At 39.5% G+C, this 19331-nt stretch overlaps 1 protein-coding gene across 6 annotated transcripts in view; it reads right to left on the bottom strand.

The window, feature by feature from the left end:
• Window positions 1-19331, bottom strand: part of MCF2L2 (MCF.2 cell line derived transforming sequence-like 2) — a 181237-nt gene that overhangs the window by 89577 nt on the left and 72329 nt on the right. For all 6 annotated transcript variants that reach the window (XM_055817346.1, XM_005235543.3, XM_055817345.1 and 3 more), the window contains exons 9-15: window positions 18101-18215; window positions 16810-16929; window positions 15416-15607; window positions 14417-14608; window positions 13853-14030; window positions 3588-3691; window positions 77-165 (exon numbers count right to left, since the gene is read on the bottom strand). In XM_055817346.1, coding sequence (XP_055673321.1) covers window positions 77-165; window positions 3588-3691; window positions 13853-14030; window positions 14417-14608; window positions 15416-15607; window positions 16810-16929; window positions 18101-18215 — 990 coding nt within the window. The remainder of the gene's footprint in view (window positions 1-76; window positions 166-3587; window positions 3692-13852; window positions 14031-14416; window positions 14609-15415; window positions 15608-16809; window positions 16930-18100; window positions 18216-19331) is intronic.

Genomic DNA, 19331 nt, shown 5'->3' with positions numbered 1-19331 from the left:
AGTGAATGTACTATAAACGCAGTTATCTTAATTCTAAGAACAAAACAATGATACTGGCTCATGTATGCAGCCTTACCTCCTCCTTGTTGACAAGTTCTCATCACTTTCACTCATCACCAGGACTCTGCTAGATCCTCCTTGACTAGCTTCATGCATCACTTCAATCTGAATAAAAAGGACACATTAGAAGTCAAAATACTCAGTTGCTGATCTTTTTATTTAGAAAACATCGACTCTTTAAAAGAATAAAAAATGGATCCTGCCTAGTCTAGTAAGACACTGGACAAGTTAATTGAATTCTATATATGCAGGTTGTAAATTAAGAATACCTCCTCTCCCTTTTTCTGCTTCCTTGTTCAACATTGGCATGGGAGGCATTCTTGAATCCAGGCAAAGTCTTTGTTTTTCCACCGTGGAAGGAGGGTTATCCCCTTACGCAGATCATTATAGGCATAGCAGCCTGTTAGAGTCTGAAATACTGGGGTTTTTTTGTTTCCTGCCTTCATGTTTTCAGAGTTCTTTGTATGGTGCTGTATGGAGAAGTCTAAGGGAATCCATCTTGTGCCTCTGACAAGTATCTTTGTGCTAGTAGCAGTGTTGGGTAAGTATATCCCCTCAAACACAGCGCACAGCATACATGTGCAAGGGCTGTTCCCAGGTTGAAATGGACTGGAGTTTTTTACGTAATATTTTGATAAACATTAACCTACTTCCTTGTCCTGTCTTGCAGAGTCAGATCACTTCAAGTGTGCGCCAGGCACGTTTTACACAGGCTTTTCCTCTTTTGTTTTTTTTCCCTGCAGCTTTGAAACACCACTTGGGGCTTACTCAAAGGCAAACTCTTCAAACTCAGTAAAACAACTCAGCTGTTGAGTTTGCAGTTAATCCAATATCTAAACTCCAGCAGAGTCTTTTAAGTTCCTGAGCACTTTCATTTTTAAGGGCTGATTGTGGGGAAAAAAGCAAGCAGTGGCCTGCCTTACATTCTGTGTAACTAAGTTACTTAGCTGGTTGGTGACAATGATGGACTCATTAATAAGCTATCCTCACCTGAAATATTGCCAGAACAAATAAAATACAAACAAATTTTATAGCAACAATGGAAAGGGAAGGAGAGGGGGTAATACCTTGCACTGTAGTCTTAGAAAGTAGATTTAAAAGTGCATTAATGGATGTTTTTATAAAGCCTGTATCATGTTGTATGCACTTAATTGTGGAAGGAATGCAACTGATTACCTGCATTATTGGTGCAAATAAGACTAATTCCAAAGTTACTTTCTGTGAGTTCAAAGGTGAGACCAGCTGTATGTTCCTGCTGATAACTAGATTTTATTCTGTGCTTATTGCTGAACTCGTTGGCTGTTTTAGCCATTTTGGGAAATGGGCTGAATATAATTTTTGCTTTTCAGCTTCAGGGAAATAAAGGTCAAATGTACAAGCAAGTCAGGGTGTGGATAACAGAAGAGCCGGGTTGAAGTAGCTTGCATTATATCAAAAGGTAAATAGCACAATTGTGCCAGGTAGACACTTGATACATTTCAAGCTTTTTCTACCTTAGGATAACACTATTCCTCCCCTTCTTGCCCCTAACAATACCCATACCACCCAGAAAACAAACTTAACAAAACCCCAAAACAACTAGTTCTAATCTGTGTAGAATTTCTGCACTAACAGGATTAAGCCATTTTTTGGATAACTGGGGCAAAGCAGCACATCCACTAATTGATGCTGTTGCACAGTGAGGGTGCTAACTTATTTCCACTAATGCTTAATTTTTCAGAACTGGGAGTGAATTTCAGAACTGGGAGTGAATTTCAGAACTGGGAGTGGCTGTTACTGGTGTAAGAAGCGCTAATGTATGAGGTTTGTTCTGTGAATTACTTACTAAAAATCAGGAAGTCTAAAATGCTTATTTTAAGAATACCTTCAATAATAGTGGACTAAACGGGAAAATACCCAGAGAACTTTAATCATAAAAGGTGATCTCTGCTATTGGATGTGTTCTTTATGTAGAGCTTACCTTTAAAAATCCTTTGTAAAATAACTAAGGAACTATGAAAAAATTAACAAGTGCAGGGGCTAGTGCGTCATCGTCTTTACCAGGTATATAACCTGTTTTAGGTTGGGGTATTTCATTTCCCCAGAGATGTACTGACAAAGCTTATTCCTTTCTCCCTCATCTGACCCCAGACTGCTGAAATGTGAAGAAGGCTACTTGGTTTTATCACACTTCAATGAGGCAGCTAAATCAAGATCATACCTCTTTCCCCTACTACTCAACTTGTTTTGCTATTCTTTTTGAATATTAGTTGTATTATTTCCCTGAACACATTCAGGACCCTCTCAATTTTTTGTTTCTTGAAGCATACCTTAAATTGCACTTTTTTTTTCTCATTCTAGTGATACATGCTGCCCTAACGAGCTAATAACATGAATCATAATGCAGGGAAGATGCAAGAAAATTACAGCAAAGGGCTGTTACTATTTAAAAGGTTGTGAGTGAACAGCACTGCATATGATTTGACTTCAGTCTTTTTTTTTGTAAACTTTTAACCGAAAGGATGTTAGCAAAGTTACATAATACTTGTCCACAGACCATTCAGAACACAACTTGAGTGGTACTCCTGTCCCTTACAGGTGTATTTGTGTGGTCTAAACTCAAACAGATGAGGCATTACTTGAATTTGACAGGAAAAAAAATAAGTTTGGTCTCTGAAAGTGGCTATTTCAGCTAGCTCGGGGAAATGAAAAGTTGCAGGATGCAGCTGCAGTTCATTGTAGCTACAAGAATTGCAGATGAATGAAGTTTCTGGATCCTTCTGATTCCAGTCTTAAAATACCGAAGGAGGGCCAAATGCCTGTCTTGATAGCTTATCATCTCAGTCAGTTTCTCCAGCTTAAACAAACAAGACTCTGCTGTAATGGCAGGGCTCTTAAATGCTGTCAGGCTTGGGAACAGGGAGGAAAGGATAAGGATGTCCAAGGAGTCCTGAACAGAATCTTGCTGCAGAAACAACAATGCTACAAATATCACAGAGACACAAAAGCAAAATACATTTCCCTGAACCTTACTTGCCCATGCAGCAACAAGCAACAGTGGAATTTTTCTACAGGTTTTTTGGTTGGCCAGTTTTGAAGTATTAAGCATCTAGTATTCCCTCCTTTGCATGTTACCCTTAGAAATCAGGGAAAATACATAACTTGGTGAAACCTGGAACATAACACGTAACTTCAGAGGAGCTAGAATAAGATTCTAGTTTTAGAAACAGAATAGTTCATATGCTATAAGGAAGGACTTTGGATGCACTTGAATGTATTATTGTTGGACATTAACTCCACATTTCCTCTTTCATCCTTTGAAAGTGATTTCTGCTGCAGTATAACTTGTTTTTTCTATGTACTTGAGCATAAATCTTTAACACTCATCAGAGTAACTTTCAAACTGCAACATGAAGTGTAAAAAACCCCAGAGAATTATTCTAAATGTTCAGTTCTTTAATTCTAAGTATAAATATGTAAATCTTTTATTTATATTGTTTTGAGTTCTTTCACAATATGGGATGTCCCCCAAACACAGATACACCTACCTTAATTCCACCTTTACTCTTCTTAATGTTTTTCTTTTTTGATAACTCTACTTCAGAAATGGTCTTAGGAGGGCAGGAAATTTCTGTGGACCTCCTGTTGGTAGCTGAAGGAGTCAAAAAGAAAGTAACATTAGAAAATGCGTGCTAAAAGTTGAAATCCTACTTTGTAATAAAAGCAATGAGCAAACATCCTGTCACATCAGTGGTAACGGAGACCTGGGTTGTGGCTGCAGAGGTGAAGGACCAGCTGGCACAAGGGATGGGCTATGTTCTTCCGTGCTCTGCTGTGTCTTGAATTGACACCTACAGCCCACACCGTAATGACTGCTTCGGTTTGGCTTCCTTCCTGCCAACCATCTTTAGCGTAGCACAGGCAAACGTAACCAGCTGTATCAACAATTGGGTAATTTTCATTTGCATGGTTTTTCAGCTCAGGTGGTATTGCTTGTGTGAGCTCCCAAAGAGAAGAAAGTTTGGTTCTGGTAACAGTTTGCTAATGTCAGATCATAAGGAATTGTGCCCTATAAGGTTTCATCATGTGAACAAGTCTCAAAAGAGTAATCATACAGGTGTTCAACAGGTAACTGTGACCATGTATGTAATGACAGTGAATCCAGGGAGATTATTTTAGAATATGCTCTGTCTTGTCAGGTTTGTTGGGCCTTACAGGCTCTGTAAACCAGTTGACAGTGAGTTGTCAGAGAAAATCATCCCTAATAACATAACTGCTTCTCATGAGACTGCTGCCCAGAGAAAAGGTTTAGAATGAATTATGAGAAGGGGAATCATACATCTGGCTTGAGTGGAATGCATTTGGCTTCAGTAGAAAAATAATCTCTGTTACAGTTTGTATCTTTATTTTAAACTGATCCTGAGTTCACAGTGCATGTTATGTGAGTATGAGGCAAACAGTGCTCTCCGTGTTCTTAGTTGCTGAATTGATACAGGCAACCATGCATGTCATGATAAAAACAAATATGAATACCAGATGAAATAATGAAAGAATCCGGGTCAGGCAACAAAGAACAAAATTGTTGTAATTCTGAGATTAAGTCCTTTTTAGTTTTATTCTGGGAAAACTTTCTCACAGAACAAGAACTTTTTCAAAAATAAAAGCTGGTGTTTTCAAATGCATCTGGTAACATTGTTTAAGATGGTTTCACCAAGTTTAATGTTTTGAGGAGTTTACAGTCTTGGTGGTCACCAATAACTTTTTCTTCTTCTCTGGGAGAAGCTGAGGGATACAATAAAAAAGATGCAGACATCTTTGAATGAGGCAGCCACAGTAGCAAAAGATTCATGTAGGAGAGGACTCAACACTTTTAAAAAAGAAACACATTTAACAAATTTTCAACTGCCTTTGTCATTAAATTATTCTTTTAACGTAAAGGCAAAAAAAAGAAGCATCAAAATACCCCAAATTATATGCAGTTAAGAAAATCAGTTTCATAGACAGAACAACTGAAGCTGACATTTCTTCTATCCTGTGTGTTTTCAACCACCTGTGTGTTTTATTGTGCAGCTGGGAAGAGAATTAATTAAAGCAGCTTCTCTCTAACTCTTTCCTGAATCTTCCTGGGTTTATCCCATGCTGAATGACATGAAGACTTGGTAATGTCCATGTCATGCCTATTACTTCCTCACAATGACTCCATATTAGAAAGTTTCTTCTAAAGAACAGCAAAGTCTGGCAGCCACCAACAGCTATAATTGACCAGTAGAAGATTCTTACAGTTCCCAGGACTGAGTAGAAATGCAAAATGTCAACTCTGGTTCTTCCATCACTCTCTTCAGAATATACAGCAGGGGGATGGTTTTGATTGAGCACTGCTTTCAACAGATGCCTTTTTCCCCATCCCCAAGAAAGCTTTCCATGAAGTAGTAACTGTTGTCTCAACAATATTGTTATTTCACCTAAAAAGTGGTGTATTGACATTCTGAAACTAAGGGAGGGGAAAAAAAGCAAGATAGAGCAAATAAAAGCTATTTGACCTTATTGTCAAAGTTCTTCATACCTTTCTAATCTGCAGGGAGGATGATTTCTACCATTGGCAAAACCAGAATACCAACCTTCATCAACTATTTGATAAATTTTCAAACAGGCCCTTTTCTGATTTTCCCTGTGAATCCCTGAGTAAAGTGGTTACAATCATCAGTAAATTCACTTTTTTCCATACTAATGCATCCAGAAGATTTTATTTAGCCTTAAATGCTCATCTAGCATCATCTTGGCAAGACACAGGCTGCAATCATACCTGTCACACTGAACAACAGTCTCTTCTGGAGCTTCTCCCAACTATATCCTATTTATACCTCGAAAAATCAGCATTAAAATAGATACAGGACTTGATCACAAAAATCCTGATTCAGTTATAGAAAACTGAGACTTTTCATGCTTTTCCCCACACACTTAACAAACACTCCTGAATACCAGTTACCCTATCTAAATCAGAGTTCATTGCTCTACAAAGTCAATTCCCAAGTTTTATATATACTGGATGTATTATTAAAAGGAATGGAAGCAAAGAAAGTAATTTTAGGAAACTTAAGAACTTTTGCTTAGAACAGCAGTCAGTAATACCAAGCTGTTTGACCTGTTTATTAATAAGAAAACTTTAGCTTGAAGGGATGGTTGATACTGATCCTGGATGAAAGCAGTCAGCAGAAAACGTGGTAATTGTTATGACTGATGTTTGGATCACAACTTACAAACTTGAGACAGATGTAGGTGATCCAGGAAAAAGAACACTGGACAGTGTAAGTGAAAGATGACATTCACAAAAAGCCCAAGAGCAGATCCTCTTTGATCCAGCAGCAGATTACTCGGGTCACTTTATTAGCTTAGTTTATTAGCGTCATCGGTATAACATATTTCAGGAAAGAAGCAGGGAGAAGATAAGAAAACAATCAACTCCAACTGCTTATATTTCAGAGATGAATTTGGTTCAGATTGATACAGCAAATTTTCCCCTTCAAATTTGACCCAGAAATGAATTGAAAACAGGAAGCAATCTGTTTTCAGTTATGCTCCAGAGTATTTTTCAGTTATAGACTGGCCCATATTCAGAGACTGCTGCGTGTCACTACACTCAAGTAGTTTCTGGAGCAATATAGAAAGAAACAGCTCAAATACCTGCCAATAATTATTGCACTAATTACTATGGAACTGAAAGGATTTTATAAGGGAAACTCCCTTATAAAATTCTGTACAGTTGGACGTTTCAAGGTCATCACTGTACTGTACTGCTGAGGAAGCTGAAAGTTACAGTGTTCAACTGCCTACTGAAAGAACAAAGTACAGGAACACAAAGGAAAACTATATCTATAAGCAATCTAAGGTCTACAGGGTATCAAGGTTGTTTTCACCCTATTGTTTCACAGCACTCCTCTGGATAATGAGTAATGAAGATTTCATTTTGAACTCAATATTTTAAATTGCTCAATGCTGCTTTTAAAACAAATGTTAAAAGGCATTGTATGCAAAGGTAAACTGTTTATTGCAAGGATATTTACCGTAGAGCAGGGTTTGGGTCTATCACTTGCATTCACCTGGAGCACCCCTGTCCTTTTCATATGGGGCTTTAGTACTTCTCACTAGTTTTTCTATGAACAAGTTGCATGATAAATATGGAATTACTGTTTTACTACTAGCCTACAACAAATGGTAATGTGGGCTGTACTATCTCTGAAGTTTCTAGGAAAGGAGATAAACTCATGTGCTCAATGTTGCTTTGCAGTCTCCCCGCCACTCCAAGACTGAAACAAATTCAGTGAGGACAACTTGCTGTGCTGCTTGTGAGGAAAGGATGTGGTTTCACCCAGTTCCCCACCCTGCTCTTGCATGGCAGGGTACAGGCACCATCTCTCAGGTGTTTGTCTCTCACGGCGGGGGCTGCATCACACAGCGAGGCGCAAACAGAACAGTACACAGCTCCCGCGTGCTCAGAGACAGCTGAATTAGTCCATCTGGGCATTGGCCTCAAGTTTGCTCCTGCTAGAGTACATGTAACTTGTTAACCAGCAAGAGACACAGACTCGGTAGAGTCAAGGGTTATGACACACCCCCAACACTTGTAAGACATTCAAAGCCCCCCTCAGATTTAAATACCATGCTTTACATTCAGGTCTTGTGTGAATTTCCCAACCACATGCTTCCCCATTTGTTTTCTGCAGGAGAGTTTGTGCATTCTCACAAATCACCTAAAGCAGAAACAAAGTCCTTTGTCAAGAACAGGTGTGGAAGCAACTAGTCTGCTAAACTGTTTATCGGGGCTTGCAGTTCATGCTGTACCACAGGAACATGAGTTTGAAGATAATGCCTTAATAGTTGTTTTGAATGCTGGTGATGACAAAACAGCACGCTTAGGCAGCTAAAGAAACACCAGAGCACCTAAGGGTTTATCATTTAATGGCTTAATACAGAAAGCCTTTTCCATTCTTAGCAATGTAATCTATACTTCTTTGCTCTAGCAAAATTGCTATCAAGCCCCCTAAAAATCTACCCATATAAGAAGCATACAGCAAGGCCCCTGTACATGGAGTATTGTTCTACAAGGAGACAGACTACTTGGTTTCCTCAAGAGTAGCCCAAGCGTGATAGCAGCCCTACAGCTGCACAATTGAAAGCATCTTCTCCTTTTCTCTACTTCATATATAGAAATATCTTGAACTATAGAAACTGGTGGTTTCCCCAAACCATTAATGAAAATCATATGCACCATCTTTTCTGAGTCAGCTAATCTCTGCAGCCTCACTTCTCCTGCACACATCCCCAGACTCTTGCAAGACATTCTTTTATCCTCTATCCAGATGTTATTAGTTAGTGAGCGTTATGCACTAGTGACTGTGAGGAATGCTGGAATAGATCCAATGAGCAGTAGTACATATTTAACTGAGATTGAACCAGTTTAAATTTTGTTATTTAAGGAACTGAAAAGGCTCTAGCTGTGTTCTCCATATGAATTTGATGATCCAAGCTGGCCTTATGAGATGTTTGTAGGGTGAGTCATGGATTTTTTATGTGCAATGTGCTGTTAAACATGTTATTTGCTTAATGAGCTCACAGAAACTTTGACATCTCTGCTCCTGTACTTCACATTTATGTTGCACACAAAGAAATCCCTAGGTGAATATTTTACAGCATTTAGAAGACAGGAGATGCCAGAAGCAAAGCTGCATGTGCAACCCTAATTTTGCCCGTTTGCAGCTAAGGTATCTTGGCCCACCCCCCTCTAAGAATCCTTGTTTCATGCAGTGCATGGAATCAAAAACAATTCATGAGTAGCTATTCACTATTTTGATTTATCTGTATTTCTCAGTGGGGGCCCAGAGCCTTACTATCCGTATGGTATTTCAGTCCCTGCTCTGAAAATAATTTTTTTTTTCTAATAATCATTTTTACAATTCAAGTGCTTCATAAATATTTACTGAGCTGTTTTCACAACACTTCTCAGAGGTAACAGGCTGTTATCAACCACACTGACATCTGAGTTCCATAGATAAAGATCAAGAGAATACACTACTGTGGGAGACCAACCTGACATTTTTAGAACTGAATTTTCAGGTTAGTGAGTATTACATGCCACTAACTGTGTTCGAGGATACATGCCCTGCCCAGTAATTCTGATTTCAGTCTTTTACTGCTTTTTCCAGTGTAGATTTCTTTATGTAGTTGCACAAGTTAGTGCAATTTTGAGGGGGTTGTTTTTAGTAAGTTGAATCACATTAACACCCACGTGTGTTTTTAACAGGGTTGAGACCTTTACACCTACAGCACCAGCTTCTATTTCCCATGTCATCACGAGTAAAAGCAGCAGTAAGTAGTCACAGTTTCAGGGCTGACTCCACAACAGCTGAAACCCATCTGACCTGGGTCTGGTACACTTCTCCCTGTCCTCCCAACCTTTGGCCATATACTTTTCCCTTCTTTTTTTGTCAGCACTGCAGTTCAGGGAACTAGACAATGAGGAGCTGAACTAGCCAAAACAGAACAACCCCACCACCTCAGTGACAGTTTTCAGTTCCCTCCTTTGTTTCCCCTGGCTAGGTAACCAGAAGTACTGGGGGAAAGCACAGTCAGAAATGCGCTGCTGTGTGGGCAAAGACAAGAGTAGAAAGGGAGACTGTGACAGCCTTGCATTAAGCAGGCCTTACTTAAGATGCTGCAAGATCATACTGTAAGGAAACAAGTGGTGCAGGGGATAGGAAACATATTTTGTCTCTGGGTTCCAAAGATTTTTGCTGACAACAAAGGAAGTAAGACTATAGAAGCCAGAGTGTAGCAAGTTCATACCTAATTAGTATGTTTGAACTGAGATATTTTTTTTTGTCCCCCAAGTGCTTATAATTCTGCCAAATCTGGACACTTTAGGAAAGGACAAAACTATTTTGTATTGTCATGTTCCAGTTCTTGCCACAAAGGTAACTAAAGCTAGACAATTTTCCTAGCCTTGTTCACTGAGATGGCCAAAATAATTTTTTACTGAAGTTTTCCAAGAAAACATCAGGCTGAAGAAGATAGCCTTTGGGAAAGCTTCATTTCAAAGATTTGGAGTTTGGGAGAATTACAATCAAAATAGAGAACTGTTAGTTACAGTCATCCATCCCGAATAGCTCGTATTATCTTTTACAGTTCTGTGGCTTATCCCACTCTGCCTGACAGCCTGTGGGCAATGCTAGCCTGCAGGACTTGATTTTGTGGAGCTATGCCAATTCACTTCAGCTAAGGAGTTTTGTACAGAAATACAGACCAGAAATACGTAGTCAAATCACAAAAAATGATACCCTCAAAAGTGAAGTAGAGCAAAGGAATTTCTCCATCAAGTGTCACTTCTTTCCTCCCAACAGATGCAGGGACAATTTTAGCCCTTAGCAATATTCAAGCAGCTTCTATTGGGACTAAAGAGAGTTCTCCTTAAAATAAGGTGTCGTATATACTACTAAAATATTTTCAAGGCATTTATTACAAAAGGGTCAGCAGTTTTCTGCCTTTTCTGGGTTGATCTGTGAGTAACATTTAAGCAGATTCCCACAGCTAAAATGCACACCAGGTCCAGCTGCCATAGACTTTTGAGCATCACGATAATTCCAGTAGCAGTTTTTCAACGTTGAACAGGCCTGTCCCTGCAAAATTTACAAGCTCTTTTGTGAAACTGAAAGGTTCAAGCACAAATGGGATGACATTAAAATTTTGCTTCAGAATTTCCAACCCACAGAAAAGCATTGGGTGAGGGAGAGTTTACAGTGCAGCTCTGAGCTGCCTTTCTGGATCTTTACTAAGCTAAGACTATTCCAAGAGTGATCAAACACCATAAGGACATAGACATAAGAAACTGTCACAGTTGTTTCCCTGATAGAATTCTGCCCTTTCTCTCATACATGGTATCAGCTCTGCCTGTATGCACTAATGATTATGTCCGTGTAAAGTGAAGAGTGGCACAGCTATAATAATGGAGTATTTCATGCCTGAGCCTTCACATCTGTTAAGATTTTTCCATTAGCACCCTGAATTGGATTGAATTTTCCCTACCAGTCCTTTTTAGGGGAGCGGATAGTCAGCAAGTAAAAACAAAACAAAACAAAATCTATTCTGGAACAAACGTAACTTTTTTCCTTTCACAGACAACCATTGCAAGGCTGCCATGGTATTGTTACATCTGCTGCCTGGGGACAAAAGCCTTCCTTTCTGGTCTTCTATGTCTGTTTACCATATTGTATTGCCTTTGCTTGCTTTTGTATTTACACAGACTAGGAACATGGTATTTTCCCGTAGCTGTATTCTGTTTTGCAAGCTGTTCGAAATATTCAGGTACGTCCTGGTAACAAATAACAATGAGTTACAATACGTTTCAAGAAGGTGCTCTTAGCCTCTCTCATTTTTCTAAGATGGTACTCAATTCTTCTAAAAAAACCCGCTGATATTGCATTGATCCTGTAAACGTGTGAAGAAAGGACACAGAGGAAAGTCCAAATGAGGGTAGCTTCAAGAAGAGCAGAATTTCACAGCCTCATTTTCAAGGCTTGGAATAGGACTCACTGTCCCTGTTTCTATTCTCAGCCACATTTCAGACTCAGACTGTGAAACCCCTTGATGAATCAGTTTATCTGTGTTTATCAGTTTATCTTCAGTTTTCTTTCTGAAAAAAAACAGGGGTTTAAACACCAGTACTTGCCAAGTACTTTGGCATTCTGAGGGGAAGGACGCTCAGAAAATTTTAAGTATAACTCTTTGTAGCAGACAATTGGATAATACACAAAGGATGCCATTACACAGTATATGTAAAGATCCATGTATTGTTTACAGCAGTTAAAGTAACTTTCTGAGCCCCAGGATAAGCTGTAGACAGTCAGGGACTTCTGTTTTTGTACCGAGGTACTCTAGGTCAATCACCTTCTGGCACAAAAAATCTGAATGAGATGTTACAGTCTACTTACCAATGTCTGAACAAGACTGGGTTGCACTTTGCATCTCCTCAGAGAACAAATGGAGTAACATTTTAAAATAAATTTCATCTACCTATTAACATGCAACAGGACATCAGAGGCTATCTAATCCTTGTCACAGTTATCCTGTATTGTTTGTATAACAGGAAACTGCAATGCAAGGGTCAGAAGCAAGGAAGCATCTCACAATTTTCTGTGAAAGAGCTGATAGTATGGGATTGGCAGTATGAACAAGCATTGTCATTTATGTCCTAGCGACTATTCTTTAAGATTCTGTTTGTGCCAAAAGTTTAATTTAAAAAATCTGCAAGTGCTCTAAAGTGACAAGAAAGTTTGAGAAACACAAGCAGTGACTGCATGCATAAACAGAAATGCAAGACTAGCTTTTAGCCTGAAGATGCAGTTACATGATAGCTGAAAACTATTCTAAAACTGTACTACCACTAGCAGGGACTAACCGGCTCTGACCTACTGACCCCATAACCCTGTTTTTTCTGCAACTTCTGCTTCAGCACTAGTGGCCACACAGTGAACAATCTGATCAACTTCAAAGTTAGTGCTGCTTTGGGCAGATGGTTGGGCAATGTGATCTTGAGAGGTCCCTGCGTTTTTGTAACTCATGCAATGGAAAACCAACTACTACATTTTTGCAGTCTGATCGTTGAGTTTTCAAGGTAAATCACAACTTATACAGCTAACTGACTGCCAACAACAGTGCAAGAGGGGAACACATGGCTGGAGGACGTGTGAGCGGCAGAGCAGGACCCCTTCAAAGGCATTGTGGTCCCTGCTTGCCTTAAGCCAGTAGTGAAGCTGAAACTTGAGGTAGCAACTCAATGTTAAGAACACAACTAGCATGGTTTTGGGGGGGAAAAAAAAGTACAGATGTCAGACTGGCAGGTAACTGATGACAATGATTTCCCTTGACAAGGAAAGATGAGTGCTGGGGAGCAGAGAAGAATGACAGGGACATTTGTGTGACCTTGTGATAACATGCCTAGAAAGCAAAGTGATCAGGCTACTGGCCATCCTAATCTTCCTGTTGAGAAAGCAAAGTTTATTGCATGTTCTTCATGCAAATTAGTTTTTTCAAGGCTCTTTGCTAAAGATTCCCCTTTTAAAAAGCCCTAAGGTTCCATTTTTTAGTTTCTTATAAGCATCTCTACTGAAAAGGGACAACCCCTTCCCACCACCAAGTACAGGGTAGCTGGTCTCCAGGATGCACTGTTTCAAATTGGCTTCATCCATGTTCTTTCTGCAGAAAATAGCTATCTTGATTAAAGGCACATCCTCATCTCAAGTAAGAAACTTCCAATAAATTCTGAACTCAAGCAATGTTCAACTTTTATAGTTAGTAGAGGACAATACTAGAAAGTGAATAAACAGTTATGTAGAGGGAAAAACGAAAATTTGCACAAACAAGTCAGTGTTGCTAACGAACCCTTAACCTTTGCAAGTATCTGACTAAAACTCGAGGGATTGTGACCCTTTAAAGCCAAATATTCACACTAGAGTACATGCAATGTAAAAGAGGTTCTCATGCTTTTTGTTTAGGGTTTTCAAGAGTTTGCACTATAAGACATACTGAAAAACAGTGTAAAAATGTACCCTGTAGATTAGGCCCAGGAAGAGAAGCCAGAATTTTTTTTTTTATTCATCCTTGTTTGTATGTTTGCAGTGACAGATATTTCACATTTGTTTTTAACAGCTAGGCCTGCAAGGCTGACACTGAACATCAAGTCTTCATGGTGGCAACAAAATTTAAACATGACTATGTGAACAAAACATTGGTGCGTATCTGAAAGCAGGTGTGCATGGCCTACCTACTCCTGCTGGTCTGGTAATCTTTGGTGATGCTCGCTTTGGGGAAGATTCAGGATGCGGGGCAACAGGTTGTACTGGCCGGGTCTGTTTGGCTGCCAGCTTCTTTAGACTTACTTGCCTCTTGTCAAACATTTCTTGTACATCTTCTAGTTTTTGTAGAATTCTTTGGGCATTGGCCTAGGTAAAGAAAAGGCAAACAACAGATGGTTGTCAGTGCTGCACTAAGCAAGTTAAGAAAGAACTTCTGTTACTCAGATTCAGACTAGACCTGAAGATCATAATGTGCTGCAGTTTACTGCAACCCAGCCCATGCACTCACACAGATTTGTTTCACTGAGTAGGTCACGCAGTCTTTATAGCACTATGAAGAAAAATCACATGTCCCATGACTACCCATCTGAATAAAACTTATTGCCCTAAGCGTTCACCTCTATGCCCTTTTGGTGTAGGGAAACTGGCATATTTGTGCAGACTCAAATATATAGCCAAGTATGCTCTCATGTACAAGGCAGTTGGTAATTTTGAAATTTTAAATCAGTGCACGCATATCTGACGGGTTTTACCTTTATTTCAGGGGTGAGGATCATGTCAAACTGATTGTAGAACTCCTTCGGGTTAGAGAGCTGATGTTCCTTAGCCGTTACCAGGAACTTCTCAATTTCAACGAGTGCAGTTTCAGCTCCCTCTTGTGACTGGCACTTGTCCACAGCTTGGGAAGCTAAGAGGTAGATCCCAGCTTCACACCATTGGCTTGCCTTTAGAGAAAAACGGGGCAAGAAAGACTTCATCACTGACAGTCCATGTTGTGAGGTGTTGCTTTTACTCCACGAAATATGCATTTGGCCTAACGTGGCCCTAAAGGACTTCATAGCACCCAACAGTTCCTGGCCATAAGTCACCCCACCTAGATACACAGAACCAATAGCAAGTTAAGTTCAGTTGTCCTGGGCTAGATGGTCCAGTAATATGTAAAGTAAAAATATTCTGAGCAAACAGAAGTGTTACTATGGTTGCTGCAAATCGAATCTGTCAGCTGTACTACCTTCATTTCAGTGTTCAGTCACCCAATTATCCAAAACCCGAAACAAGTATTTGAAGCATATCAAAACTCCCCGAAACTTCTTAGGCCTATAAAACTTAGTTAAAAATACTCCAAAGCAGGTTTTACCGTAAATTTTCAGTAATTCCTGTTTCAGATGTAGCTGTAATAGCATGCAGACATTCCCGAAGCACTTAGCTTGCTATTCTAGCTAGATAAGAAAGTGAAAACTGTTAAACTGAAAGGGAAAACAGTAATTTTTAAGCACTGTAATACATTTGATTCCCCTTTCAAATTTAGGCCTATTTCAATTTTTTTCCTTAGTTTTATCTTCTACTTTTCATCACTTAAAGACCGTAATTATGGGAAGCTACTGCTCCCATTTTTATAGTAACAGTTTCTGAATTAAATGGAGGGAAAAAAAACCCCAACTTTTTCTCTTCATCCAAATTACCTGAGCATATAAAAACTTTCATTTTCAGTAGAACCTCACCTGGGCTGTTACCCAAGAAGGTTCACTCACCTTATCTAACTGCTTATGAAGCTCAAGAGACTTTCCCAAAATATCACACTTTTTCTTGGTCTCATTGGTAAAGTCATCACAAATACGCCTGAGTTCAACACACTTTGGTCTAATGGAGTCAACTGCATAATGGTTGTTTTGGATGAGCTGTTCTCCATGGAGAGCTAGAGACTGGGCCTTCTCCAAAGGTTCCTGTGAAATTAATGAGAAAGAAATCCAAAGCTAGATCTTAAAATGACATGTGTAATAAAACTAATCCGCCTCTGTAATCCCGGCTGTAGCCTGCAGGTGAAGGTTTGGGATATTAATTTATCTGATATGTCTTACTTTATATTTATACCAAAGACCAACTTAGTTGTCAGTGAGTATACTGAAACACAAGAGGCTCCATCCCAACATCAGGAAGCACCTTTTTACTGTGAGGGTGACCGAGCACTGGAACAGGTTGCCCAGAGATGTGGAGTCTCCCTCCTTGAAGATATTAAAAGACCACCTGGACAACCTGCTCTAGGTTTCTTTGCTTGAGCAGAGGCATTGAACAAGATGGCCTCCAGAGGTCTCTTCCATCTTTAAGCTTTCTGTGGTAACTGTGATTATGTGAGCACATGCCACCTTTTTTTTCCACATACTGGGCACATTTATTATACAAGTCTTTTTTCCTGCAAAGTTCCCAGTAATCAGAAAAACTGTAAATTTTTTTTTTTCACTCATTAATTGTGATGTTTATAATGCTTTAGTTAATTTTTGTTCCAAGATATATTTTGGAAAACTCTTCAGATCCTACTGACTGACTACAATTAATAAACTTAGTCACAATAGAATTAAATGAGAGGTGGCCAACAGGAATAGAGCACACATCAGTACATCATGCATTTTCCTTCCATTGTCCACATCACATGTTACTATAACCTTTGATCATGTGCATCCTCCTCTGATTTAACTTACTCATTGTTCAATGCTTTCTAATAACACTTAAGTTTGATGTACATCACAGCTGACCAGCTGATGGAATTACAAAGTCCAAATGTCTGCAAAAGAAAGGTGTTTATTGGAAGGCACAGGTATTCCTCAAACTGCTACGAGTCTGAATAGAATGATCTTAAAAGTTACCTGGCCAAGTTAACCTGTGAAGTGTTCTGAGCTTTTCAGATTCTAAAGATGGACATAACCTTTTCTGGTCTGAAATACCAGTTTTTGAACTGGATTCTAGCTTTCCAAGTAACGAACTGGAACTACCAGTCTGAACAACCCTGGTTTCTGGAAATTAGGATCTGAGTTTTGCTATTTAAAATAATGACTCATGAGACATGAATAAGCATGATGTAAGGACAGTGACAGAGAAGTGTCTAGAAGATCATGCCTATAGCAGCTAGAATACTACATTGAGTGCAAACCTGTCCTTTCTCTTCTAATTGTTTCTGTTCCCTTAGGAGGTGCTCCACTCGAGTCACACTGTCTCCAATGTCAGCAAAAGCTGCTTGTGCTTCCATGAGATTATCCAAGGCCAGTTTTACCTAAAAAACAATATAAAAATTTAAAAAAACCACACCAAAAACCTGCACCCAAAGACCCATCACAAAATACTTATAAAACAGTAACAAAACTATGGCTTCTAAACATTTGCCTACATCTTTTAGAAGAGTCTACACCTCTGATTTAGTCTTTCAGCTCATTCCAAAATAGAAAAACCAAGAAATAACATCCAAAATTGAAAACCCAAGGAATAATGCAACAAATCAACTATTCTTCAAAGAGTTACAGTGCTTCTCACCATTTAGGCCCACACAGTTTTGAAGACCTGTAACTCTAGAGTCTATATTACTCCAGAATCTGTATTACCCCAGCCTCTGGGCTGACAGCCGGGCTTTCTGAACTTGTTTCATTGATCTGGAGCACTGTGTTCAGCTCTGGGGCCTGCAACATAACAAGGACATGGACCTGTTGGAGTGAGCCCAGAGGAGGCCACAAAGATGATCAGGGGGCTGGAGCACCTCTCCTGGGAAGACAGGCTGAGAGTTGGGGTTGTTCAGCCTGGAGAAGGGAAGGCTCTGGGGACACCTTAGAGCAGTCTTTCAATACTTAAGGGGCATTTATAAAAAAGATGGGACAGACTTTTTAGTAGGGCCTGCAGCAATAGGACAAGGAGTAACGATCTTAAACTGAAAGAGGGTAGATTTAGATTAGATATAGGGAAGAAATTCTTCACTATGAGGGTGGTGAGGCACTGGCACAGCTTGCCCAGAGCAGCTGTGGGTGCCCCATCCCTGGCAGCGTTCAGGGCCAGGCTGGATGGGGCTTTGAGCAACCTGGTCTAGTGGAAGGTGTCCCTGCCCATGGTGGGGGTGTTGGAAGCAGGTGGTCTTTAAGGTCCCTTCCAACCTAAACCATCCTATGATTATATGACTCTGGTGGAATCGGCAATTTACCATCACAGAAGTGATATTTGATCAATCATTTTTCATTTGTGTGTGATGTTATCAAGAAGTTGGTGTTTCACATTTTGGCATAACAGGCTCTCACTTTCCTCACTGTGCCTTATTCAAATGTTGTAAGATATCTGATAGCTGTCAAGAATTTAATTTTTGAATATCCACTTGCTATTTCATAATGAAGGGCTTCTCTCCCAATCTCCTTTTTGGGTTGTTTGTACCAGAGAAGGCTAGACAGAATGAACAGATGAAATACCTCTCTAAAATCATGTTCAAAGTGTCGAAGCTGCAGGCATTGTTCTAGTTTTAGGTGATGCTTGGTCCAAAATTGATCAAAAGCCTTTTCTGTTTCATCCAACTGAGCCAACAACCTGTTAAGAAATTAAAATGAAAATAACTTACTACTTTCCTATAGTTCATTTCTTTTGTAAGAAGGATCTGTACCAACTTCCCCTTAAGCAAAAGAGAATGGAAAAAAAAAAAAAAAAGAATGACATGAGTGTGATGAATGACAGCTGCATGGATCCACTGTGCCAGCTGATCCACTGTGGCAGGCAGTCCTGCCTCCTGACTTACGACAGGAGCACAGAGCTGTTCCATGTGCTGGCAGCCAAAGGCAGCCATCTCTCCCTAGCTTCCACCCAGCTCTTCTTCTAGTTCCACCTAGTTCACCCCAGGCTAATGCAGATTTAATATAATGCTATTGTTGTTTCAAGGAACGTTTAAAGCAGAACTCTACAACTTCTTCATTTTCTTCTCCCACCAGAAATAGGCAAGGACTGAATAATTTTTCCCAGTCCATTAAAAACAATAGGTTAGAAGCTCATAATGCCTTCCATGGACATTGTTTCACTTTGTGTAAACAATGAAACATTTATTGGCAAAGAAAATAGTATCAAGGTGTCATACATCTTAAGTAAAATGACACTAGACTACTGAGTCATCCTCACAGTCTCTCAATAGTCTATTAATTACATTACAAAGTAGAACAGTTTAAACAGGAAAAAAATTAAAAGGAAGTATTCTCTGAATATCCTATATTTCAATAGATGGACACTCTTTGGGCAGAGCAGGGGACAAGGCCTTATCTCCTACAAGCCCAGTGAGTGCTGGAATGAAGTTACTGAGGCAAACATCAGTAGCTCCCTCCTATTCCTCTAAAAAAAAAAATCTGTTTTTAATCTATCCCTGAAAAATGTTGGTTTTTTTAATCAAAGCTAGTTGTTGCATTCAAGATGAATTCGCAAATTCCTTTGGGATGACTGTTTAAAGGATTTTAAAGTATTCAGTGAAAAATATCAGCTCAGCTTTACTTTTGGCAGCTTTGTTCCCAGTGAATGCAGACACACTGAAATACTAGCATGGCATTTCTCTTTCCACTGCATCATGTGGCAAAGCAGAAACTTCTACATGGTGACTAAAAGCTTTATGGTAATAACTAGCATTGTAGGAAGGAATAGGGTTTTTTTGCTCTCCTCTGTGCAGCT

Source organism: Falco peregrinus, chromosome 12 (assembly GCF_023634155.1).
Source record: "Falco peregrinus isolate bFalPer1 chromosome 12, bFalPer1.pri, whole genome shotgun sequence".
NCBI classification, from domain to species: domain Eukaryota; kingdom Metazoa; phylum Chordata; class Aves; order Falconiformes; family Falconidae; genus Falco; species Falco peregrinus.
Note: the sequence above shows the minus strand (reverse complement) of the source record. Positions and strands in the feature narration are given on the sequence as shown.